Consider the following 26,916-nt stretch of genomic DNA (forward strand, 5'->3'; position numbering starts at 1 on the left):
AAGATGGCTGTTGCGCTGTTGAAGATAGTTGCTGGCTGTGTCTCTCTCTCTCAAGCTATGAACGCAGTTGCTGGCAGAGGCAGTGGTGGTCTGGCTCTCTGGAGCTAGTTCATATATCCCTGATGAAATACCAAAATCCCCACAATAGGATTGGTTTACAGATCATCAAAACATCAAATTCAAAACTAATAGGCTGTTGCTAATCAAAGCCCTAGTTTAAACTGATTGAGAAAACTTCAAAAACTGTCTGTTGTCTTGGCAGCACCACTGCCTCGGCTCGCGATACAATGTTTCACTCTATGTTCTCTATGTACTGCATTTTTGCACTTGCATCTCTTTTAAAAGCACCATTTTTTTAAACAGAACCATGACATTTTACATTAGCATTTTGCAAATTTTTTATAATTTCACAAATGCTAACTTCACAACAAGAGACAGAGCGGCCTCCAATTCTGCCCCCTTGAGCATCGCCAATTTAAAATGATCCCCCATCGTGCCTTCTTTGCCTAGATCCTGAGCTCTGGAATGCCTTCTCTAAACTGCACTACCTCTCTCTGCTTGAAAACACTCCTTAAAACCTACCTCTCTGACCGAGCCTTTGGTCACCTGTCCTAATCTCTCCTTACGTGACTTGGTGACAGGTTTTAGCTCAGTTACCTTTCTTCCAAAGTGTCTTTGGACGCCTTACCACATTAAGGAGAGGCGATGGCCTAGTGATATTATTGCTAAACTATTAATCCAGAAACTCAGCTAATGTTCTGGGGACCCGAGTTTGAATCTCACCACGTCAGATGGTGGAATTTGAATTCAATAAAAAATATCTGGAATTAAAAGTCTGCTGATGACCATGAAACCATTGTCGATTGTTGGAAAAACCCATCTGCTTCACTAATGTCCTTTAGGGAAGGAAATCTTCTGACCTTACCTGATCTGGCCTACATGTGACTCCAGAGCCACAGCAATATGGTTGACTCTCAACTGCCCTCCAAAGGCAACTAGGGGTGGGCAATAAACACTGGCCAGCCAGCGATGCCCATGTCCCGCAAATGAATAAAAAAAGGGGCACTATAGAAATCTAAGTTGTTGTTGTTATTCTTGTTGTTATTAACCTGTGTCTATCTCACCCCAAGGCCGTCACTGGAGGGCAGCCAGACGTTGTTGAGCCCGGTGGTGAGCTGTGGTCCACCCGGTGCCTTGCTGACCAGGCCTGTGGTCCTGTCCATGTGTCACTGCGCTGAACCCAACGCTGAGAACTGGCTCATCCAGCTCAAGAGTCTATCAACTCAAGGAAACTGGGAGGTGAGAGATTATCAACAGAAAATCAGCTGGGTATTGGTGTTTGGTAAAATTCCGTGATGTGGGCTGGTAAAGTGCTCAGGGGTCAGATTTCTGCACCAATACGACCTGGGCAGAATCACACAAAGCCACGCTGAAAGTCACATGATCAAGCCATGCCCGTTTTCTGAATTAACTGGGAACTTGAGGAACCTGATTCCTTGCTGCTTTCTCCATGGCAACACCTCAGCCAATTTTAGTTTAGTTTAGTTTATTTATTAGTCACAGGTAGACTTACATTAACACTGCAATGAAGTTACTGTTGACTTTATATAGTAAATGGCAGAACCCTTAAGAGTATTGATAGACAGAGGGATCTGGGTGTACAGGTACACAGCCCACTGAAAGTGGCATCGCAGATGGAGAAGGTAGTGAAGAAGTCATACGGCATGCTTGCCTTCATTGGCTGGGGCATTGAGTTTAAAAATTTATAGAACCTTAGTTAGGCCGCACTCGGAATATCGTGTTCAATTCTGGTCGTCACACTACCAGAAGGATGTGGAGGCTTTTGGGGAGGGTACAGAAAAGATTTGCCAGGATGTTGCCTGGTATGGAGGGCATTAGCTATGAGGAGAGGTTGGAGAAACTTGGTTTGTTCTCACTGGAATGATGGAGGTTGAGGGGCGACCTGATAGAAGTCTATAAGATTATGAGAGACATGGACAGAGTGGATAGTCAGAAGGGTGGAAGAGTCAATTACTAGGGGGCATAGGTTTAAGGTGCGAGGGGCATGGTTTAAAGATGTACGAGGCAGGTTTTTACACAGAGGGTGGTGGGTGCCTGGAACACACTGCCGGGGGAGGTAGTGGAAGCAGATATGATAGTGCCATTTAAGGGGCTTCTTGACAAAAACATGAATAGGATGGGAATAGAGGGATATGGTCCCCGGAAGTGTCGGGGGTTTTAGTTAAGTCGGGCAGCATGGTTGGTGCAGGCTTGGAGGGCCAAAGGGCCTGTTCCTGTGCTGTAATTTTCTTTGGTCTTTTTCTTTGTTCTTTGACTTGCCAACCGATCAGCACCCTTTCTCCTGTGGTACAAATTGTGATGATTTGAAATTTGGTGTTCCTGCGTTTGTCCCGATGAGCATAAGACGAGGGGCTTTGACAACATGTCCCTAAAAGCAGAATGTCGGGAGTTAGGTAGTAAGTTGAAAAGTAGGACCTCAAAGGTATTGATTTCAGGATTGCCACGTGCGAGTCAGAGCAGAAGTAGCAGGATATATCGGATGAATATGTGGCTGAAGAGGTGGTGCGAGCAGGAGAGTTTTCAGATTCCTGGGACATTGGGATCGGTTCCGAGGGAGTTGGGGCCATTCCAACCTGGACAGGACCGGGACTGATGGTCTTATTTGCTAGAGTGGTTGAGGAAAGTTTAAACTAAAGCCAAATCTCTGCTCACTGCAGAGGGTGGGTGTGCTGTCGGCGGGATCGGAGAATCCCGTTGGCTTGAACGGCTGGAGAATTCCAGCCACTGTTTTGAGCTGATGTGTCTCTTCTTCAGAACTGCCTGACCTCCTGAGGGTTCCCAGCACTTTCTGTTTATTTGTCAATCCTGCTCTTTAATCTCCTGGCATCTCGGATTGAGATGATCGAAGCTATATTGCAACTGATGTCACCATTGACTCCAGCCAATACCAAAGTTAACCCAGATCCAATGCCATCCGGCCCATTTCATAGAACAGTACAGCACAGAACAGGCCCTTCGGCCCACGATGTTGTGCCGAGCTTTATCTGAAACCAAGATCAAGCTATGCCACTCCCTATCATCCTGGTGTGCTCCATGTGCCTATCCAATAACCGCTTAAATGTTCCTAAAGTGTCTGACTCCACTATCACTGCAGGCAATCCATTCCACATCCCAACCACTCTCTGCGTAAAGAACCTACCTCTGATATCCTTCCTATATCTCCCACCATGAACCCTATAGATATGCCCCCTTGTAATAGCTCCATCCACCTGAGGAAATAGTCTTTGAACGTTCACTCTATCTATCCCCTTCATCATTTTATAAACCTCTATTAAGTCTCCCCTCAGCCTCCTCCGCTCCAGAGATTTCAAAGATTTAAATCCACCCTTAGCATCCCATGGTGGCTGTTTTAAAAGGAGATAACGGGATCCTTCATGGACTCACACAACCTCTGCACTCCTCCAATTCCATCCTCTTGCTTTCGCCATTTTAATCACTCCATCATGGTGGCCGTACTTTCAGCTGTCTGAATCTCAAGTCGTAGCATTCCTTCCCAAACCTCCTGTATTTAAATCTGTTGTTGTGTATTTGCTACACCCATTTTGTCACACCCAGTGGACGGGATTTTATGGCCTTGCTCGTCCCAAAATCCCGCCCGAGGTCAACGGACCTTTCCATAGTCCACCTCTCGCCCACTCCGATTCCCGTGGCGGACAGGCTTGTAAAGTTCCGGTCATTGTATCATATCTTGTCCATCCTAAATTTCCACACCGGCATTTATAGTGGGGACTGCCCGTTTACATCATGGATGATTCATTTAAACTCTTCAGGTAAGGTTTGTTTAAACCTAGAAGATGGTTCATGCCACTAAAGGAAGGTTAAAGGCCACACTCTCTAGGGCAGTCCATGTGACAGAGTTGTTAAACTCTTTCTTATTCTCTTCCTCTCAGCCTTTTGACTAGGATCAAAGGTCAGATCAAGACCAAGATGGGGTGCAATGCCTTACCTTGAGAGCTTGGATCTTGTTTGTCCCTCTTGTGGGGACCATGAATTGAAGGCTAAAGGGACAATCCTTTAAAACAGAGATGAGGAGGAATTTCTTCAGCCAGAGAGTGATAAATCTGTGGAACTCTTTGCCGCAGGAGGCTGTGGAGGCCAGGTCACTGAGTGTCTTTAAGACAGAGATAGATAGGTTCTTGATTAATAAGGGGATCAGGGCTTTTGGGGAAAAGGCAGGAGAATGGGGATGAGAAAAAAATCAGCCGTGATTGAATGGCGAAACAGACTCGATGGGCCGAGTGGCCTAATTCTGCTCCTATGTCTTATGGATCAATTGGAATTTGAGTTTGGGTTTGGAGCAAGCAGAGAATGGACTTGGGTTCGCCCACTCCACTTCGAGCATTGACTTTAAGGATGGCGTAAAAAATTTAAAAGAGTTTTTTTTATTCTTTTCCTCCGCAGGATGTGGTGGTTCTAGGATCAGAGACACTCACCACCCCCTGTTACATCCAACTGGACCCCCAGACTTGCCACATAGTGACCGAACAGCTTGGCACCTACTGCCTGGTGGGACAATCCATCAACAAGTCAGCAACCAGGCGGCTGAAGCTGGCCATATTTGCGCCGGTGGTTTGCAACTCACTGGAGTACAGCATCCGTGTCTACTGCCTGGATGATACGCAAGACACCCTGAAGGTACCTCAATAGTCTGACAGGAAAGCAAGAAAGGGCTTGCATTGATAGAGCGTCTTACACAACCACAGAATGCCCAGGATGGTTTAACAGCTGATGAAGTGCTGTTTAAAGTGTAGCCACTGTTGTAATATAGGAAATGTCACTTTGCACATTGCAAGACCCCACAAAAGGCCATGTGATGATGATCGGATAGTGGCCGGAATTCTCCAGCCGTTCACGCCGGCAGGATCTTCCAGTCCCGCTGACGGTGCACCGCAGCCATGGGTTTCCCGGCGGCATGGGGTGGGATCGACGGGAAATCCCAGAAGATCCCACTGGCCAATGGCGCGCAGCCGCCCACTGCCGAGAAACATGGGTTTGGAAGGCCAGAGAATCCCGCCCAATAAGTCTTCGGGCTGTTGGATGGACGCTATTGGCCAGAACGCTGAAGGAAACTCCTCTGCTCTTGTTCAAAGTGCCGCGGAATCTCAACGTTCAACATTTCATCCAACAGGTGGCACCTCAGACAGTGCAGTGCACCCTCCGTACTGCAGTGCGAGTGTCAGTCTGAATCTTGTGTTCAAGTCATTGGAGTAGGGTCCTGACGTCTGGGGGAAAGGGATAGCGTTCGGATTCTTTGTTCAGAAAATCGGGGCGGCACGGTGGCACAGTGGTTAACATTGCTGCCTCACAGAGCCAGGGACCCGGGTTCGATTCTCGGTTTGGGTCACTGTCTGTGTGGAGTTTGCATGTTCTCCCTGTGTCTGCGTGGGTTTCTTCCGGGTGCTCCGGTTTCCTCCCACGGTCCAAAGATGGATTAGGTGGATTGCACAGTAAGAAGTCTCACAACGCCAGGTTAAAGTCCAACAGTTTTATTTGGTAGCACAAGCCACAAGCTTTCGGAGCGCTGCTCCTTCATCAGGTGAGTGGGAGTTGTATTCACAAACAGGGCATATAAAGACACAAACTCAATTTACAAGATAATGGTTGGAATGCGAGACTTTACAGGTCATCAAGTCTTAAAGGCACAGGCAATGTGAGTGGAGAGAGGGTTAAGCACAGGTTAAAGAGATGTGTATTGTCTCCAGCCAGGACAGTTAGTGAGATTTTGCAAGCCCAGGTAAGTTGTGGGGGTTACAGATAGTGTGACATGAACCCAAGATCCCGGTTGCGGCCGTCCTCATGTGTGCGGAACTTGGCTATCAGTCTCTGCTCAGCGACTCTGCGCTGTCGTGTGTTGTGAAGGCCGCCTTGGAGAACGCTTACCTGAAGATCAGAGGCCGAATGCCCATGACCGCTGAAGTGTACCAAATAAACCTGTTGGACTTTAACCTGGTGTTGTGAGACTTCTTACTGTGTTTACGCCAGTCTAACGCCGGCATCTCCACATCTTAGGTGGATTGGCCATGCTAAATTGCCCCTTAGTGTCAGGGAGACCAGCCAGGGTAAATGATTAGGGGGATAGGACCTGGGTGGGATTGTGGTCGGTGCAGACTCGATGGGCTGAATTGATTCTATGGCAAAAAATTAGCGCGTTTCCCATCATTTTAGATTCTGCATTGGGCAGGGCCTGATTTCGCATTGTCAAACAGAGAAGCATTTGCTTCATTTAACTGAAAAACGCATCTTCTCGAAACGAGGAACATCTGTGCCGCTGTTGGAAGGATCTGCATGGTTTAATCATGGTGAAATGTGTCAGCGTATATCTCTATTCTTCATTTTAATTAGACCAGCAATGTGGCGTTCGCTGTGAGGTAAACCATTGCACGATTCGTGTTCAGTCAATCCTAACCTTTGTTCACAGGAAGTAATTCAGCTGGAGAGGCAGCTGGGAGGACAACTAGTGGATGAACCAAAGACTCTTCTATTCAAGGACAGCACTCACAACCTGCGTTTGTCAGTCCATGATATCCCCCACTCTCTCTGGAGAAGCAAATTGCTCACAAAGTATCAGGTAGGAATTTCATTTGGCTTGCTTTCTGCAGGAACCATTACGCACAATGTAGGGGCTGAGGAGAGAAGGGAAGACCAAGTGGTTGGGGGGAGAGGGGTAGGCGGAGGGGATTTTAGTCAATAACCCATGGTTTTCTGGCAGTTTAACCCAGTTATTGAACTCAAAGAAACAAAGAACAAAGACAATTACAGCACAGGAACAGGCCCTTGGGCCCTCCAAGCCTGCACTGACCATGCTGCCCAAGTGAACTAAAACCCCTTATCCTTCCAGGGACCATGTCATTCTATTCCCATTCTATTCATGTATTTGTCCAGACACCCCTTAAAAGTCACTATCGTATCTGCTTCCACTACCTCCCCCGGCAGCGAGTTCCAGGCACCCACCACCCTCTGTGTAAAAAAACTTTCCTTGTACGTCTTCTTTAACCCTGTGCCGCCTAGTAATTGACTCTTGCACCCTGGGAAAAAGTTTCTGACTACCCACTCTGTCCCTGCCCCTCATAATCTTGCAGACTTCTATCAGGTCGTCCCTCAATCTTTGTCGTTCCAGTGAGAACAAACCATGTTTCTCCAACCTCTCCTCATAGCTAATACCTTCCATACCAGGCAACATCCTGGTAAATCTTTTCTGTACCCTCTCCAAAGCCTCCACATCCTTCTGGTAGTGCGGTGACCAGAGTTGAACACTATATTCCAAGTGCAGCCTAAGGTTCTATAATTTTCGCAAAATAGTCTTGTCGCCATTCCCATTGGGTTTTAGAATTAACCCTTCACTATATGTCATCCTCCACCTCCTGCGACTGACCCTTTCAATCTTAGAATCCCTACAGTGCAGGAGGAGGCCTTTCGGTCCATTGAGTCTGCACCGACGACAATCCCACCCAGGCCCTATCCTCGTAACCCCATGTATTTACCCTGCTAATCCCCCTGATACTAAGCCCAATCAACATAACCTGCACATCTTTGGACTGTGGAGAGAATGTGCAAACCCCACACAGTCAGTGACCCGAGGCTGGAGTCGAACTCGGTTCCTGGCGCTGTGAGGCAGCAGTGCTAACCACTGTGCCACCGTGCCACCCAATTGTCCCTCATTGTTAATTGATATTAATTGAGTGTTTATTGTAGATTGCAGCATATAAGTCGGCCCAGCGTATAAGACAACCTCGATTTTTTTTCAGCCCCAGTGAATATGCTTGGCGAGTAAGTCTTTTAGGCCACAACATGAATCCATCGTCACCCTCAAATGTTCACCACATAAGTGGATGTTTTACTTACTGGTAACTTGGAGGTGTGTGTGCCAGGGATCAGGCAGGTGGTATGGACTGTGTTGTGACGTTCCGCAGGAGTTTAGGACATGCCCACACAGGACAGAGGCCATGTGGTGACACGGACAAAAATGGTGACCAGCGACACCCAGCTCAGTTTAGTCATCAGCGTACAAGTTGACCCCCATTTTTAGTGGGATGCTTTGAAGTGTCAGGTGTTGCCAAAAAGATCAACGACATAAGATAGGGCCTGGGTGGGGTTGTTGTCGGTGCAGGCTTAAAAGCGTTTAGACAGTTACATGGATAAGATGGGTATGGAGGGATATGGGCCAAACACAGGCAATTGGAATTAGCTCAGTGGTAAAAGAAAGGGCAGCATGGACAAGTTGGGCTGAAGGACCTGTTTCCATGCTGTAAACCTCTATGACTCTATGATGGGCTGAATGGCCTCTTTCTGCACTGTTGGGATTCTATGATTCGACAATCTCTGGTCATTGTGTTGCTTGTGACAGCTCAATTAATCTTTAAATACTTATTTACATACAGCTGCTGATATCGGCACCCGCCCCACCTATCTTATTATGGGGTGAGCTCAGGGGATGGGTGGGCACCCGTGGGTGCCCCCACCATAATCTACATGCCACCACCCTCACCCCAACTCCTCTCATTCTTGCTGCTGAAGACGCGCCCACCATGGCATGTAAAATCCAGTCCTATCAGTGAGCCATACAGGTTAGCACTGCAGCCTCACAGCGCCAGGGACCCAGGTTCAATTCCGACCTCGGGTCACTGTCTGTGTGGAGTTTGCACGTTCTCCCTGTGCCTGCGTGGGTTTCCTCCGGGTGCTCCGGTTTCCACCCACAGTCCAAAGATGTGTGGGTTAGGTGGATTGGCCGTGCTAAATTGCCCCTTAGTGTCCCAAGGTGTGTGGGTTAGGAGTATTAGCCGTGGGAAATGTGAGGGGTTACAAGGATAGGGCTGGGGAGAGGGCCTGGGTAAGATGCTCTGTCAGAGAGTCAGTGCACACTCGATGGGCTGAATGACGTTTTCTGTACTGTCGGGATTCGATGATTCTATGATATCTGAATGAAATTGAATGAGGAAATGGAAATCACTAGTTTTCCTTATTGTTAATCCCTTGTTTTCCTGATTTCACCATCATCCAAACGGAACGTCTATCGAACAGGCGAGAAGGGAGCAAGTACGTCTCAAGTGTTAAAAGAATTCCTCGCCTACCTTCCAGTAACAATCTGTGTCCTTTCCTACAGGAGATTCCTTTCTACCACATATGGAGCGGCTGTCAGAGGAACCTTCACTGTACCTTCACACTGGAGCGTTTCAGCCTGGTCACCACCGAACTGGTTTGCAAACTGTGTGTGCGGCAGGTCGAAGGCGAGGGGCAGATCTTCCAGATTCAGAGCACCTTGTCTGAGGTACGCACTCTGTCTGGACACATTGCCAAACCTGGCCTGGGGTGGGCCGGGACGTACTGCCCCCATGTGGTGTCCTTGTGTATGCTGACACTGACCAGCTGGCTAATGTTATCAGGAAGACAGGTCACCACTTGCATCACAGATTGCTGGTGTACTGTGTTGCGATGCTCACATTTCAAATTTTGGGCAGCACGGCAGCTCAGTGGTTAGCGCTGCTGCCTCACAACGCCAGGGACCCGGGTTCGATTCCCAGCCTTGGGTCACTGTCTGTGCGGAGTTTGCACGTTCTCCCCGTGTCTGCGTGGGTTTCCTCCGGGTGCTCCGGTTTCCTCCCACAGTCCAAAGCTGTGCGGGTTAGGTTGATTGGCCGTGCTAAATTCTCCCTTTGTGACAGGGGGATTAGCAGGGTAATTGTTTGGGATTGCGGGGATAGGGCCTGGGCGGGATAGTTATCGGTGCAGGCTTGATGGGCCGAATGGCCTCCTTCTGCATTGTAGGGATTCTATGATTCAATGAAATCTGAGACCATTGAAATCTTGAGTCGATTGGTACATGACCTCAGACTTTTGTATCTTTTTCCTGAGAGAAGGTGAAGAGTGTTTCTTCATTGCCAGCGAAGGGTTTGGGGGCATTCGGAGATGGTGAAAGACTCTACCTAAATGCAAATGGTTTCTTTCTTTCTGGGCTCATGAGTGGGGCAGAGCAGGGAAGAGTTGCCTTGATCTGAATTGGTCAGTCACAGGAGGGCGATGTCATGATGTGGCGATGCCAGTGTTGGACTAGGGTGGGAACAGGAAGAAGTCTCACTACACCAGGTTAAAGTCCAACAGGTTTATTTGGAATCACGAGTTTTCGGAGCACCGCTCATCGCTCACCTGATGAAGGAGCAGCGTTCCGAGAGCTTGTGATTCCAAATAAACCTATTGGACTTTAACCTGGTGTTATGAGACTTCTTACAGTAGTGGCCTGGTACAGCATCAATATAAGGAACCTTCTCTCTCGGTTATGAGAAAGGGTTTGGTCAGTATCTTCAGGAAGTAGGATTTGTGTCACAACACAGATTTCATTCCCGAATTGGTATTCGTTACACAACCTCCAGCCTTTTCATGTGGTGAAGATGCCCTTGACAAGCTGCCAAGCCATCTGTAAAATCCCAGTCCTCACGTCTCAGTCGAACAAAAGATTAATGGAAGGCCATTAAACTGATCAAAGGCGAAGGAAATTATATTTTCATTTGAACTCCTAAGTTATGGAAACAGTTTGAATATATTCATCTGATGTACTCCCACTCCTGAAACGCACTCTTTCTAGAAACTTCCATTGAAGTCGTCTCTGACCTCTGCACAACCCCAGCTGGTGGTTTGTTTTGCAGATGGTTAGGAGGGGCTGCCAAGTTCTCCACCGCCAACCACTTCTAGCACTTTCCCTGACCTTTGTCACAGGGCACAAAGACTTGCGGCAAAAATTAAAAGGGCCGCTGCCCCTCACAGGAAAGTATCAGGCGGTGTCAGAGTGATACTGGTTTTATTGGCTAAGTTATTTAGAATTAGTGAAAGATTAACCGTGAATCCATTGAGGAATGATGCTTCTGTCTCAGTGTCCGTGCCTTCAGTGTCAGGAGAACCCTGCGATCTGGATAAATGGGTTTAAGTTTAAAGTTTATTTATTAGTAGGCTTACATTAACACTGCAATGAAGTTACTGTGAAAATCTCCTCGTCACCACACCCCGGCGCCTGTTTGGGTACACTGAGAGAGAATTTAGCATGGCCAATGCACCTAACCAGCACGTCTTTCGGACTGTGGGAGGAAACCGGAGCACCCGAGGAAACCCACGCAGACACGGGGAGAACGTGCAGACTCCGCACAGACAGTGACCCAAGCTGGGAATTGAACCCGGGTCCCTGGCGCTGTGAAGCAGCAGTGCTAACCACTGTGCCGCCTTGTTCGTCAGGTTGCATTATTTGAAGGTTGCAGAATCACAGCTTCAGGCGGGTGTCAGAGTGATACTGGCTTTATTGGCTAAGTTATTTAGAATTAGTGAAAGATTAACCGTGAATCCATGGGTTTAAGTTTATTTATTAATAGGCTTACATCAATACTGCAATGAAGTCACTGTGAAAATCCCCTAGTCGCCACACTCTGGCGCCTGTTCGGGTACACTGAGGGAGAATTTAGCACGGTCAATGCACCCAACCAGCACGTCTTTCAGACTGTGGGAGGAAACCGGAGCACCCGGAGGAAACCCACGCAGACACGGGGAGAACGTGCAAACTCCACACAGACAGTGACCCAAGCCGGGAATTGAACCTGGGTCCCTGGCGCTGTGAGGCAGCAGTGCTAACCACTGTGCCACCGTGTCACCCCACCATTCACTGGGAGATTCCTGGAGTCCAACATCTTACCTCGCACCAGGATCCCGTTCACCCTCCCGGCTCACTCATCTACATTAACATCGCAGTAACGCTTCCATATTGAAATTCTCATCCCCTTTCTCATATCCCTCCATGGCCTTGCCGCTCCATCCCACTCCAAGCTTCTCCAGCCCCACAATTCTGCTAAGATCTGTGCACCCCTCCAGTCCTGGCCTCTTGTGCACCCTCAGTTTTCATTGTCCACCATTAGCCGCCATGCCTTCAACTGCCCCATAGAAATCATCATAGAAATCATAGAAACCCTACAGTACAGAAAGAGGCCATTCGGCCCATTGAGTCTGCACCGACCACAATCCCACCCAGGCCCTACCCCCATATCCCTGCATATTTACCCACTAATCCCTCTAACCTACGCATCTCAGGACACTAAGGGGCAATTTTATCATGGCCAATCCACCTAACCCACACATCTTTGGACTATGGGAGGAAACCGGAGCACCCGGAGGAAACCCACGCAGACACGAGGAGAATGTGCAAACTCCACACAGACAGTGACCCGAGCCGGGAATCGAACCCAGGTCCCTGGAGCTGTGAAGCAGCGGTGCTAACCACTGTGCTACCGTGCCACCCATCTTCAGCTGAGGAATCCCCTCCCTGAACCATCCCCCTCTGCTACCCTCTCTCCTCCTTTAAGTCACCCTTTTAAACCTATTCTTTAGACCAGGCTGTAAGTCATCACTATGGTGGCTTAGTGTTAAATTCTGAGGGATAACCTTCCAGTAAAATGCTCTGGGATATTTTACCACATCAAGGCATCATGACTGTTGTGACTAAAGTTTATTTACTAGTGTCTCGCAATGCACCTAACTGGCACGTCTTTCAGACTGTGGGAGGAAACCCACACAGACACGGGGAGAATGTGCAAACTCGACACAGACAGTGACCCAAGGCGGGAATCGAACCCGGGTCCCTGGCGCTGTGAGGCAGCAGTGCTAACCATTGTGCCACTGTATGTTCAGTTAATTATGTTGAAAGTGCCTTTGTTGCAGTTATGTGGGCATTAGGTTCCCAATATCCAAAACCAAATATAAGCTGGCTGCATGCATAGGTCATTGAGTTTTGCAGAACAAAAAGAGACCCTTCGGCCCATCATGTCTGCACTGGCCATCAAGCACCTAATCCCATTTTCCAGCACTTAGTCCTTACCCTTGTAGGTTCTGGTGTTGCAAGTGCTCATCTAAATGCTTCTTAAATGTTGTGGGGATTCCCACCTCGAGCACCCTTTCAGGTAGTGAGTTCCAGATTCCCTCTGGGTGAATTTTTCCAAAATTGCCTCTGAATCTCCTACCCCTGAACTTAAATCTTTGCCTCCTGGTTATTGGTACCTCTACTAAAGGGTCTTTCTGTCTACACTATCTCTGTCCCTCATAATTCTGTACACCTCGATCAGGTTCCTCCTGAGCCTTCTCTGCTCTCAGGAAAACAACCCCACCCAACCCAGCCTCTCTTCAGAGCTGAAACACTCCAGCTCAGGCAGCATCCTGGTGAACCTCCTCTGCACCCTCTCCAGTGCAATCACATCCTCCCTATAGTGTGGAGACCAGAACTGCACACAGTACTCCAGCTGTGGTCCAGCCAGTGTTCTATACAACTCCATCATAACCTCCCTGTTCTGCTAAGCTCTGACAGTTGGTTAAATTGTGCTGAGTGTGGAATTCAGCAACAGTGCTGGGTAAAGATAAAGTTGCCACAGTCCCAGAGGCTGTTCTCCCCTTTGAGGGGGAGAGCTGACTGGCGGTGATTTAACCTGAGGATCACCACACCTCAGGCGAGGGGCAAGGTTGAGAAGGCGGGGCCTTTATGAATAACCTCAGCCAGGTACAGGAATTGAACCCTCGCTGTTGGAGTCGCTCTGCGTCACTAGCCAGCCGTCCAACCAACTGAGCTAAACAGGGTCGGCTCCAGCTGAAACAGTGAGGTGGGATCTCATAGAGACTTATAAAATTCTAACAGGACTAGACAGGGTAGATACAGGGAGGATATTCCCGATGGTGGGGGAGTCCAGAACCAGGGGTCACAGTCTGAGGATTCAGGGTAGACCATTTAGGACGGAGATGAGGAGACGTTTCTTCACCCAAAGAGTGGCGAGCCTGTGGAATTCATTCCACAGGAAGTAGTTGATGCCAAAACATTGCATGTATTCGAGAGGCGACTGGATATAGCACTTGGGGCAAATGGGATCAAAGGTTATGGGGGGAAAGCAGGATTAGACTATTGAGTTGGACGATCAGCCATGATGGTGATGAATGGCGGAGGAGGCTCGAAGGGCCGAATGGCCTCCTCCTGCTGCTATCTTCTATGTTTCTATGAAAGTTGGTGAACTAATCGAAAGCCCCAATGGGTTCTCTGTTGTTTCAGGAGATCCGGCCAATGGACAGTTTGCTGGTGGAGCCGGACAGCAGTGTGACCACCTTGATGGGCCCCAACGCTTTCCGAATCCCCTTCTCGATCAGGCAGAAGATCTGCACCAGCCTGGACGCGCCAAACAACAGGGGCAACGACTGGAGACTGTTAGCACACAAACTGAGACTGGACAGGTAAGGGGACGGGAAGAAAATGTGTGAATTGGAAGAGTCTTACTTCTCAAAGTCGCTTTGATAAAGGATGGCACCTTCATGAAGGTAACAAATAGGAACTGAAGACTTGCATTGATTTAGCACCTCCCAGGAGTACACAATGTCCCAGACTGCATGGCAGCCCGTTCAGCATTTCCTGAAGGCCAGCCGCTGTTATGATGTAGAAAACAGAGCAATCAATTTGCACACAGCAAGAGCCCAATAACAGCAATGGAGTAAATGACTAGATACACATTGGCTAGGAAACCGGGAAAGAAATCCTCTGCTCTTCTTCAGGATGCTTCCGGGAGCCATTTACATTCACGCGAAAGGGCAGATTAACATTTCATCCGAATGACGACACCTCTGACAGTGCAGCACTTCCTCATTACTACACCGGAATGTTGGCACAGGCAGCTTGAACCCACAGACGTCCATAGAATCATAGTGCAGAAGGAGGCCATTTGGCCCACCGACCCTGAACTGACCACAATCCCACCCAGGCCCTATCCCCTTAACCTCCCGTATTTACCCGACTACTCCCCCTTAACCACACACCCTGGGGCACTAAGGGGAAATTTAGCATGGCCAATCCACCTAACCAACACATCTTTGGACTGTGGGAGGAAACCGGAGCACCTGGAGTAAACCCACGCAGACACGGGGAGAATGTACGGACTCCACATAGACAGTGACCCGAGGCCAGAATTGAACCCGGGGCCCCTGGCGCTGTGAGGCAGCAGTGCTAACCACTGTGCCACCGTGCCGCCCTTTGAACCCTGAGGCAGAGACACTACCAAATGAGTTGGCTCTGACTAAGGGCAGGCATTAAGAGCCCAAACGCTCGGAAAGCCATTGGTATCCATTACTGGTTGGCAGCTTGCGTTACTCTGATAAAGGCGGCAAGTCCTGTAAAACCAATGGAGGTTCTGGCACGATGTCTCAGGCTTTGAAAGTTGCTGCTCGGGTGGCTTGAGGGAGACATGGAAATGAAGAGGCCAAAACAACTTTAGGATTGTGGGGATTGGATGAGCTCTGAAGGCTGTGGAGAGATTTGAGAAAGAGGCTAGAATGTTAAATAAAAGGAGCTATTGGGTAACCCAGCAGATATTGTCACTGATTTTAAACTGCGAGAGCCCTTTAAAATATTGTGTTGTGGAAGGACCCGGGCCCAGCACTCCTTGCAGCTCATTACAGCGAGCAGGTGGCGCAGAGAGCAACCGCGCGAAGCCAACTCAGCAAACACCCTGAGCTCCAATTGTACTGAACTAACATCGCTTAACCTACACATGAAGCAGCACACACACATATGCACACAGACACACTCATACACTCATATACACAAGCACATATGGACACACACGCACACACTGACTCTCCCCCACACTCGCACACACTAACTCCCCCACACTAACACACACGGACACGTGCACACACACACGGACACGTGCACACACACACGGACACGCACACACAGACATGCACACAGACAGACGGGCACACACAGACCCACACAGACACACAGACACAGACGCACAGAGATATGCACATGCACAGATACACACACACATGCAGACACACACACACACAGCACACATGCACGCACGCACACACACACATACAGCATACACGCGCACACACGCACACACACACACACACAGCATACATGCGCATGTGTGGTGAATCCAGTTCTTCTCACTCACAGCTTCCTGGGAATCTTACGATGTGGCAAAACCTGACAAATTGTTCCAGTGCGATCTGGATTTTTGTGCTGTAATAATAGGATGCTACCAGGAGATGGCAGAATTGGACCATATGACGGGAGGGGACTGTGTTCTCACATCTTTGGGTAACTCTCATTCAGAACAGACTTTCCTTTTTAACTTCTCCTTTTGAGAAAATTTCCTCCCTTCCCACCCAAAATATTTCCTTGCCCCGAATCCTCCCTTTTTAATGTTTGAATTTTCTGTTTGTGGTGAGAGCTCTCGCCTGACATCCAGTCCTGAATGAGCCACAATTTCCTGGTGCAATGTAAAGCAGTGTAACGGGCTCAAGGCCTCTCACTGCAGCATCATCCGGAGTGACATAGTGGGACAGAGGCCAAAAACTCGGCCAGAGAGGAAGACTTTTCCAAGCATTGTAAAGGAGGAGGGAGTTGGAGGGATTTGGGGAAGGAATTCCAGAGCTTGGACCCAGACCACTGAAAGCACAAACCCCATTGGTGGAACGATTACATTTATTTATTAATTTATTAGTGTCACAAGTAAGGCTCACATTAACACTGCAATGAAGTTACTGTGAAAATCTCCTAGTCGCCACACTCCGGTGCCTGTTCGGGTAACACTGAGGGAGAATTTAGCACGGCCAATGCACCCTAACCAGCACGTCTCTCAGACTGTGGGAGGAAACCCTCGCAGACACGGGGAGAACGTGCAAACTGCACACAGACGGTCACCCCAGCCAGGAATCGAACCCGGGTCTCTGGTGCTGTGAGGCAGCAGTGCTGACCCCAGGATGCACAAGCGGACAGACGTGGAAGAACAGAGCTGACTTGGTGGCGCGGTGGCACAGTGGTCAGCACTGCTGCCTCACAGCGCATGAGACCAGGGTTCGATTCCAGTCTCGGGTCACTGTCTGTGTGGAGTCTGCACATTCTCCCCATGTCTGCGTGGGTTTCCTCCGGGTGCTCCGGTTCCCTCCCACAGTCCGAAGGATGTGCTGGTTAGGTGCGTTGACCATGCTAAATTCTCCCTCAGAGTACCCGAACAGGCGCCGGAGTGTGGCGACTTGGGGATTTTCACAGTAACTTCATTGCATGTTAATGTAAGCCTACTTGTGACACTAATAAATTAACATTAAACTTAAGCAAGTCGAGAGTCATGGAGTTGGGGGAGATTGCAGATAGGGGGAGGGGCATGGACACGGAGAGATGAGAATTTTAAAATTGAGGTGTCACCTGAGGTGATGGCTAAGGTTAGTGAGCACGTGGGTGAAGGGTGAAGGGTGAAGGTGAGGTGAGGCGGGGGCAGAAGCCTCGGCATCTCAGGGTGAGGGAGTCTGTCAGGGGAGCGCAATCAGACAAACTATTGGTTGATTTGCTTTTTGTGAGATCTTGCTGTGTGCTGATTGGTTGAATTGCTCTGCGTAATAATGCTGCATCGTTGATTGGCTGTAATTTGCTTTGCAGTGGGTGCAGGCTTTCCTTCTTTCCCAGCACCGACAGGATGGGCCGAATGGCCTCCTTCTGCGCCGTAACAATTCTGTGATTCCCCCAAGTCACTAAAGTCGTCCCAGTTGATTTTACCGGATTGAATTTCTCATCTTGCAATTCCTACTTCTTAAAGAATGACTCCAGTACAGAGGGAGACCATTCTGTCTGTCGGAACTGTACTGGCCCTTTGAAGGAGCGATCCAATTGGTCCCGCTCTCACTGCCCTTTCCTTGGGAGTTTCTCCTTATCAAGTATTTATTCAAGGGTCTTTTGCAAGTTGATTATTGAATCTCTTCCCCAGGGGAGGTGATGGCTTCATGGTATAATCGCTAGACTATTAATCCAGAAACTCAGCTAACGTTCCAGGGACCCGGGTTCGAATCCCGCCGCAGCAGATGGTGGAATTTGAATTCAATAAAAAATATCTGGAATTAAGAATCTATTGATGACCATGAAACCATTGTCGATTGTCGGAAAAACCCATCTGGTTCATTAATGTCCTTTCGGGAAAGAAATCTGCCGTCCTTACCCGGTCTGGCCTACCTGTGACTCCAGAGCCTCAGCCATGCAGTTGACTCTCAACTGCCCTCCAAGGGCAACGAGAGATGGGCAATAAATGCTGCCCAGCCGGCGGCGCCCACGTCCCACGAATGAATAAAAATAAACTCCCTATTCAAGCAGATTATTCCGTAAGAAAAACAGAAAATGCTGGAAAATCTCAGCAGGTCAAACAGCATCTGTGGAGAGAGAATAGACCCAACGCTTTGAGTCTGGATGACCCTTCATCAGAGCTGAAGACAAGAAAAATTGGATAAGAGTTATACTGTGAAGGTGAGGGGGGCTGTGATTGATAGGAATGGCATAGAGGGCAGAAGATGCTATTAGCACCATTCTTAGCCTTTATCATCACCATCTACATTCCTTTTGCAATGCCGTAACAGCACCCCCCCCCCCCCCCCCCCCCCGCCACCCCCACCCTCACAGTATAAACATTGTCCAATTTTCCTTGTCTACACCTCTGATGAAGGGTCACCCTGACTCGAAACGTTGGCTCTATTCTCTCTCCACGGACACTGTCAGACCTGCTGAGATTTTCCAGCATTTTCTGTTTTGGTTTCAGATTCCAGCATGAGCAGCATTTTGCTTTGATCAGAAAATTCCATCAACTCACTGCAAAATATAAATCTCAGCTCCCCTCTGGTTCTTCTGCCAGTTAACTTGAATCTATGTCCTCTCGTTATCGACATCTCTCCCAATAAAAAAAGTCTCTTTCGCTCTGTCGAAACCCCAAGTTGTTTTGAACACTTCTGTTAAGTTCCTACATCGCCTTCCTCTCCGGAGGATGACAAGTCCAACTTGTCCGGTCTCTCCAGATCCCACGAAAAGCAATCCCTAATCGAGTGTCCTCCTTCTTTCCGCTTGCTTTTCCTACTCAGTTACCTGAATTACTTCGCGACTAAATCTAGCCCAACCGGCGTCATCCTGGACCTGTGGGAAGCCCAGAACTTTCCGGACGGGAACCTCAGCTCCCTCGCGGCGGCCCTGGAAGAAATGGGAAGGCACGAGGCGGTGGTCTCCCTGGCAACAGAGATAAAGCGCTGAGATTCGGACGCCGGCACGGGTTCGGTAAGGCTGGAAGAGAAATCGACGGACGGCGGCGGGTGGCTTGCATCAGCCGCTCTTTCTGACAATGTCCTTCCCAATATTGTGTACATTATCGCAAGATTTAAGCATCGTGCTGCAGTTTGACTAACACCTGCTCACCTATCTACTGCTGTTCCTTCTCAGCTTGGCTGTACACAGCCTGGTACAAGTATTTATGGTTTCCTAGGAAACGGAATTATCTATCCAAATGTGTGGATAAACTTTTTTTCACAATCCTGGTTTCTGAGATTCACGCCACCCTACGAGAGCTGTTTTGCTTGCCATGTGTCTACGGTGTGAGGCTCAGAGCCCAAAAGCAAGAACGCATCTGTACTCCCTTACTCAGAGCTGTGCAAGAGGGCTGAACTTGTCAAGGAAACATTTTTTCCCACACAGGTTCCCAATTAAGAATCGTTTTTTTATTTCCTCTCTCGCGTAAAGACTTAAAAACTGATTGTGACACTTCTCTCTTCCCCACCCTCCCCCCCACCCATCCGACCCTCCATCACCCTCAGTGGCCGTTCCGCCATTTTGTACGTCAAGCCCAATTGTTACGGGGAGCCGTGATCCGAAAAGAAAGACTTTCGCACAAATTCCTCTCGGTGCAACAGTAGTTTTGAAAAGTCCTTTCCTTCCTTCCTTCCTTTTCTATTCCCACCAGAATTCTATTCCGTCGAGCCGCCCAAAGGCAAACCTTTTTCAGGCAGATCTCCGGACGCCTGGGCGGCCATTTTGAGGTGTGTCGGTGTGTTTAAATCAATGCATTATAATATTGGTTGTGATGAAAAAAAATGTATAAAAGTTTTATTGTAAATCATACATTTGTATCAAACGCCTCAACGCTTATGTGAATTCAGATTATTTTTTGAATAAATTCCGCTTTTTGAGATCGTAATTCTAGTCGCATCTCAAGAGATTTCATTGTGGCGTGTCCCAATACGCACGGACATGAAGTAAAGTTTAAAGTTTATTTATTAGTGTCACAAGTCACATTAACACTGCAATGAAGTTACTGTGAAAATGCCCTCGTCGCCACACTCCGGTGCCTGTTCGGGTTACACTGAGGGAGAATTTAGCACGGCCAATCCACCTAACCAGCACATCTTTCAGATTGTGAGAGGAAACCGGAGGAAACCCATGTAGACACGGGGAGAACACGCCACACAGATAGTAATCCAAGCCGGGAATTGAACCCGGGTCCCTGGTGCTGTGAGGCAGCAGTGCTAACCACTGTGCCGCCTGAAAGTGGGCACACATAGAATCAGGGAAGCCCTACAGTACAGAAGGAGGCCATTCGGCCCATCAAGTCTGCACCGACAACAATCCCACCCAGGCCCTATCCCCATAATCCCACATGTGTGCCCCGCTAATTCCTCTAACCTACGCATCCTGGGACACCAAGGTGTCAATTTAGCATGACCAATTAACCTAACCAGTACATCTTTCAGACTGTGGAAGGAAACCGGAGCACTCGGAGGAAACCCACGCAGACACCGGGAGAACGTGCAGACTCCACACAGGCAGTGACCCAAGCTGGGAATCGAGCCCGGGTCCCTGGAGCTGTGAGGCAGCAGCGCTAACCACTGTGCCACTGTTTGATTATAACTGGTTCACAAAGGGGAATGCTTTATGCAATTTCTGATACTTACGTTTATTACAAGCCACAATTTAATTCTCAGCTGGTTTTCAGTTTGTTTATTAGCAATGTTGTGGAAACACTTACACTGCTACAGATTTTACCTTTAAAAAGGAAGGGCTTTGTTTTAAAATAGTAATTGTTGAGGAGTGATTTGCCTCCCAGTTAAAACTTCCGATGCCGTTTATCACAGATGTTGCACGCGACAAGGTAAGAAACATTGGAGCTGTTCAGTCTTTCCAAACTAATGGTTTGTGGGTCATTATTCCGTTACGTAAGAGGGACCTTCTGCGATCGAGGAAAGATCACTGCAATCTGGCGTGTCCACACAAAGCAAATGTGTTTCGCCGAGCGTTCAAATGTTCCGGAAGTGAGTGGCAAGGGTTAACATGAAAACACAAGAAATCAGAGCAGAAGTGGGCTGTTTGGCCCCTCTAATCTGCTCCACCATACAGTATGATCACTCCAGTTTCCTCCCACAGTTCAAAGATGTGCAGGTTAGGTAATGATAAATAGGGGCCATGATAAATTGCCCCGTAGTCAGGGGGACTAGCTAGAGTAAATGCATGGAAATATGGGGATAGGGCCTGGGTGGGATTGTGGTCGGTGCAGACTCGAAGGGCCAAATGGCCTTCTTCTGCACTGTAGGGAATAGTTGATTCCGTCAGTTATAAACATGACAGACTCTACCAGAGCACCGAAGAATCTCCCAGGCATTTGCCAATTTTACCTCAATCATTTTATGTTCTCTTATCTGCTTTTTATTCAAGCTCACTGTTTGTTTTGACAAGGTTTGGGTTTTTTACTAAGTACATTCTTTCACCGCATGTGGGCATTGCTGGCTAGACCAGGATTCATTGCCCATTCTTAATTGCCCTTAAGAAGGTGGTGGTGAGCTGCCTTCTTGAACCCGCTGCAGTCCATGTTCTGTTAGAAAGGAAGTTCCTGGAACCCAGCCCAGTCACAATGACAGAATGGTTAATACATCCAAATCAGGATGGTGTCTGCCTTAGAGCCAACCTTGGAGCTCAAGGTGGCAACTTAGGCCCGATCACCAATGATGGAGGCAAGAAAATCGGGGGTGTGCTAGAGTCTGGAATTGGAGGGGCGCAGAGATTGCAGACAGATATAGGGTTCGAAGGTATGGGGCGGGGGCGGAGCAGGGGGCAGGTCTGAGGCCATGGAAGGAATTGAAAATAAGGATGAGTTTTTTTTAAAAGCACACCGTTTGAAAATTCTGCACAGGCTGTGCATCTGGTTTTCACATCAGCTGAAGACGGAGATTCAGTTTAACATCATTTGAAAGACAGCGCCTTTGACACTGCAGCACACACTCACTACTGCACTGGAGTACCAGTCGAGATATGATGATCAACTCTCTGGACTGAGCCTGAAAGGTGAAAGTGATACCCACTGAGCCAGACAGACAGCAACGGCATTCGCTGACATGTTCACACACAACCATAGAATCCCCACCCCGCAGAAAGAGGCCATTCAGTCCATCGAGGCTCCAAAAGAGCATCCCGCACAGGCCCTCCTGTCTGCCCGATCCCCATAACACCGTGCATTCACCACGGCCAGTCCACCTAACCTGCACATCTTTGGGCTGTGGGAGGAAACCGGAGCACCCGGAGGAAACCCACGCAGACACGGGAAGAACATGCAAACTCCACACAGACAGTGACCAAGACTGAAATTGAACCAGGTCCCTGGCGCTGTGAGGCAGCAGCGCTAACCACTGTGCCAATTAGCAATCAATTTGAGTGAACAAATAGCTCTGGGTAATGGTGAAAGGAGGTGCAGAGTAGATCCTCCACTGGCACATTCCACGAGTGGACCTTTGCCCATCGGGTGCACGCGCCAAGAGCACGTGTATAACAGCAATTGTGCTTGTGGCGGAGATCTCCAGATTCAGTGGGTACCATTGCCTGAGTACACACCTCCCAAGAAATACGCAAGTGCAAATATTCCCCTCATATCCAACAGCGCCAGGATACAGAGGAAGGGGAAATAACTCACAACAAACAGGAACATCCGGAAACAGGCTACCGATTTTGGGAAGTTATTAATGTCAAAATGTTTTTTTTTAAATTTTGCAACAATGAAAAGAGGCTTGCTTCTGCTGTTGTGTTGGTGAGTTACACACACCATCAGCCATTGAGATTTGCTTGTGGTATCCAGGCATTTTCATTGAAACCATCCTGAACACATCAGCATTGCAATTAATCTGCACCATAAATCAGCAAAGAACCTCCACCGATTCTCATTGAATAGCTGTTTGATTTTACAGAACTTTTGTATTTTTGAAAAAGAGACCTGTTTTGTTGAAGTTTTTCATCTTGCACTTATCAGGACAATTCACAAGAATGCAAAATGTAAAATGTTTACAAGTTCCTGGGTGAGGTTCCTCAATTTGTCATAATTCCGATCGGAATAACCCCGGATTGTTTTCTTCCCAGGTGAGGACAGATGAACTGGCTCCCCTTCCTCAATCGCCCCCGCTCAGTTGGTCGCAGCAAGGTTAATTCATAAAGGATCCCTTCCCTCGTGGATACCTTCTCCCAGTCCAAATATATTTATGTCTTAAAATGAACCAATTTAACCAGGTTTTCTTGAGTTAAAGAAAGAATGAGTTTATTAGTTACTCGAAGCGAGAAAAGGATAATAAAATGCATCATGCGTACACACAGACTAGAAAGAAAGAGCTTCTACCTGCAAGCACAGGGACACCTAGTCAATATTCATCAGCTGCGACTTATACAACACACGCCAGCACAGTAGAGCTTGCACACCAGACTAGCACACTGAGGCCAGGGTTGTAGTTGAATTTTTTTTAACCCCTTTTCTTGTATTCCTGGAATACAACACAAAAATATTTTTCAACTGGGACTGCTTTCTTTCAATCTCATCGTGTCCCGAGTCTGGATAGGTAACTGGCTGTCTGATCGAAGACAGAGGGTGGTGGTGGATGGAAAATTTTCGGACTGGAGGCAGGTTGCTAGCGGAGTGCCACAGGGATCAGTGCTTGATCCTCTGCTCTTTGTGATTTTTATTAATGACTTAGAGGAGGGGGCTGAAGGGTGGATCAGTAAATTTGCTGATGACACCAAGATTGGTGGAGTAGTGGATGAGGTGGACGGCTGTTGTAGGCTGCAAAGAGACATTGATAGGATGCAAAGTTGGGCTGAAAAATGGCAAATAGAGTTTAACCCTGATAAATGTGAGGTGATTCATTTTGGTAGGACTAATTTAAATGTGGATTACAGGGTCAAAGGTAGGGTTCTGAAGACTGTGGAGGAACAGAGAGATCTTGGGGTTCATATCCACAGATCTCTAAAGGTTGCCACTCAAGTGGATAGAGCTGTGAAGAAGGCCTATAGTGTGTTAGCTTTTATTAACAGGGGGTTGGAGTTTAAGAGCTGTGGGGTTATGCTGCAACTGTACAGGACCTTGGTGAGACCACATTTGGAATATTGTGTGCAGTTCTGGTCACCTCACTATAAGAAGGATGTGGAAGCGCTGGAAAGAGTGCAGAGGAGATTTACCAGGATGCTGCCTGGTTTGGAGGGTAGGTCTTATGAGGAAAGGTTGAGGGAGCTAGGGCTGTTCTCTCTGGAGCGGAGGAGGCTGAGGGGAGACTTAATAGAGGTTTATAAAATGATGAAGGGGATAGATAGAGTGAACGTTCAAAGACTATTTCCTCGGGTGGATGGAGCTATTACAAGGGGGCATAACTATAGGGTTCATGGTGGGAGATACAGGAAGGATATCAGAGGTAGGTTCTTTACGCAGAGAGTGGTTGGGGTGTGGAATGGACTGCCTGCAGTGATAGTGGAGTCAGACACTTTAGGAACATTTAAGCGGTTATTGGATAGGCACATGGAGCACACCAGGATGATAGGGAGTGGGATAGCTTGATCTTGGTTTCAGATAAAGCTCGGCACAACATCGTGGGCCGAAGGGCCTGTTCTGTGCTGTACTGTTCTATGTTCTATGGACGTATCTCACAGGAGATGGTTTCTGCTGAGATGGTAATCAGCCTTCACTATCCCTGCAACTGCAGGAGATTACAGTCCAGCAATGTCTCTGTCTGAAAAGGGTACAATATTCTGTCTCTCTGGACTCGTTGGTCAAGTGTAATCCACATGGGAACCTTCCAGACAGTTACTGAAATAAAATCTCGGAATTTACATTTCCAGCCATCTTTGGCTTGTTTGCCTTTTTGAAAACACGTGCCTTACTTAAAATTGAACATGTTGGTAAGTCAATCAGGGCTAAGATCTGTTGTCATGAACTGTCTGTACAGAGTCCACACGTTCTCCCCGTGTCTGCGTGGGTTTCCTCCGGGTGCTCCGGTTTCCTCCCACAGTCTGAAAGACGTGCAGGTTAGGTGTATTGGGCCATGCTAAATTCTCCCTCAGTGTACCCGAATAAAGTAAAGTAAAAGTTTATTCATTGGTCACAAGTAGGCTTACATTCACATAGTAATGAAGTTACTGTGAAAATCTCCTGGACACTCTGGCGCCTGTTCGGGCCAATGCCGCTAACCAGCACATCTTTGGACCGTGGGAGGAAGCTGGAGTGTCTGGAGGAAACCCACGCAGACACACAGAGAGAATGTGCAAACTCCACACAAGCAGTGACCCAAGCTGGGAATCGAACCCAGGTCCCTGGCACTGTGAGGCAGCAGTGCTAACCAGATAGGCGCCGGAGTGTGGCGACTAGTGGATTTTCACAGTAACCTCACTGCAGTGTTAATGTAAGCCTACTTGTGACAATAATAAATAAATGTGATCACTCCACCATTGGCATTGATGTTTTCAGTGGTCTGGGTCCAAGCTCTGGAATTCCTTCCCTAAATCTCTCCAACTCCCTCCTCCTTTACGATGCTTGGAAAAGTCTTCCGCTCTGACTGAGTTTTTGGCCTCTGTCCCACTATGTCTCTCTGGGTGATGCTGCAGTGAAAGGCCTTGAGCCCGTTTCGCTGCTTTACATTGCACCAGGAAATTGTGGCTCATTCAGGACTGAATGTCAGACAAGAGCCTACTTGTGACAATAATAAATTGACTTTAAATCAAGGCCCCAGACGTTAAAGGTTTTTGCCTAAGCTACAACATTGTGGCTACACGATTTATAAAGTAAGTAACTCATTTCTCAAGTTCATAGAATCATAGAATCCCTACAGTGCAGAAGGAGGCCATTCGGCCCATTGAGCCTGCACTGACAACAATCCCACCCAGACCTGTTCCCTGTAACCCCAAGTATTTACCCTGCTAATCCCCCTGACCTATTCATCTTGGGACACTAAGGGTCAATTTAGCATGGCCAATCCACCTATCCAGCACGTCTTTTGGACTGTGGGAGGAAACCAGAGCACCCGGAGGAAACCCATGCAGACACGAGGAGAATGTGCAAATTCCACACAGACAGTGACCCAAGCCGGGAATCGAACCTGGGTCCGTGGCGCTGTTGTTTAGACTTGATGCCTATTTGCCACATGTTACACTTCTGACACGTGGGACTTGGTTTAGCGAAAAGCAAGATGTTCAAAAAGAAACTTCGATGCAGGTTGTGGTGTGTACAAGCCTGGAACAAAAAACTGTCCCAAATCTTAGCAATTGTCCCACAATAAACTGCATTTCTATAACACCTTTTAGGATATCTCATTGGGTTAGGTAACTGTTAGTTACTGAAACTGTCTTTGCCGTGGCTCTTTACTCAGCCTCAATGTTGGCATCCCACTTCCAGATTTCACAGCCAATCAGATTCGGTGAACGAGTGGGATGGTGTACTGAACTTGTTGCAAAGATTTCTGATTAAAGGAATCCTGGAAGGGGTTGGAGTGGATGAGCTGTATATTGCATCCCGAGACTTCGGTAACCGTGGCAATGGATTGGAGATCCGGGAAGGTTGTACCCCCTGACTCTCGGTGTCTTTCCTGAAGTTCTGGCTGAGGGGCTGAGGTGAGGAGATGTTATCCAAGCTGGGAGGAAGAGGCCAGTCTCTCAAATTGAACAGATGGACATGGAAGTGGCCTAGGCCAGAGGTGCGTTCCCTCCAAACTGGAGACAGTGTCCCAAGAGATTCAAAA

The 26,916-nt window shown here is 48.1% G+C and overlaps 1 protein-coding gene across 1 annotated transcript in view; it reads left to right on the forward strand.

The window, feature by feature from the left end:
* Positions 1–19,542, forward strand: part of LOC144501431 (netrin receptor UNC5C-like) — a 354,204-nt gene extending 334,662 nt beyond the window's left edge. The window contains exons 11-16 of the mRNA XM_078225178.1: positions 1,131–1,299; positions 4,483–4,716; positions 6,500–6,649; positions 9,182–9,346; positions 14,138–14,316; positions 18,982–19,542. Of these exons, the coding sequence (XP_078081304.1) occupies positions 1,131–1,299; positions 4,483–4,716; positions 6,500–6,649; positions 9,182–9,346; positions 14,138–14,316; positions 18,982–19,147 (1,063 nt within the window). The 3' untranslated portion in view covers positions 19,148–19,542. The remainder of the gene's footprint in view (positions 1–1,130; positions 1,300–4,482; positions 4,717–6,499; positions 6,650–9,181; positions 9,347–14,137; positions 14,317–18,981) is intronic.
* Positions 19,543–26,916: the final 7,374 nt, after the last annotated feature.

Source organism: Mustelus asterias, chromosome 1 (genome assembly GCF_964213995.1).
Source record: "Mustelus asterias chromosome 1, sMusAst1.hap1.1, whole genome shotgun sequence".
Taxonomy (NCBI): Eukaryota; Metazoa; Chordata; class Chondrichthyes; order Carcharhiniformes; family Triakidae; genus Mustelus; species Mustelus asterias.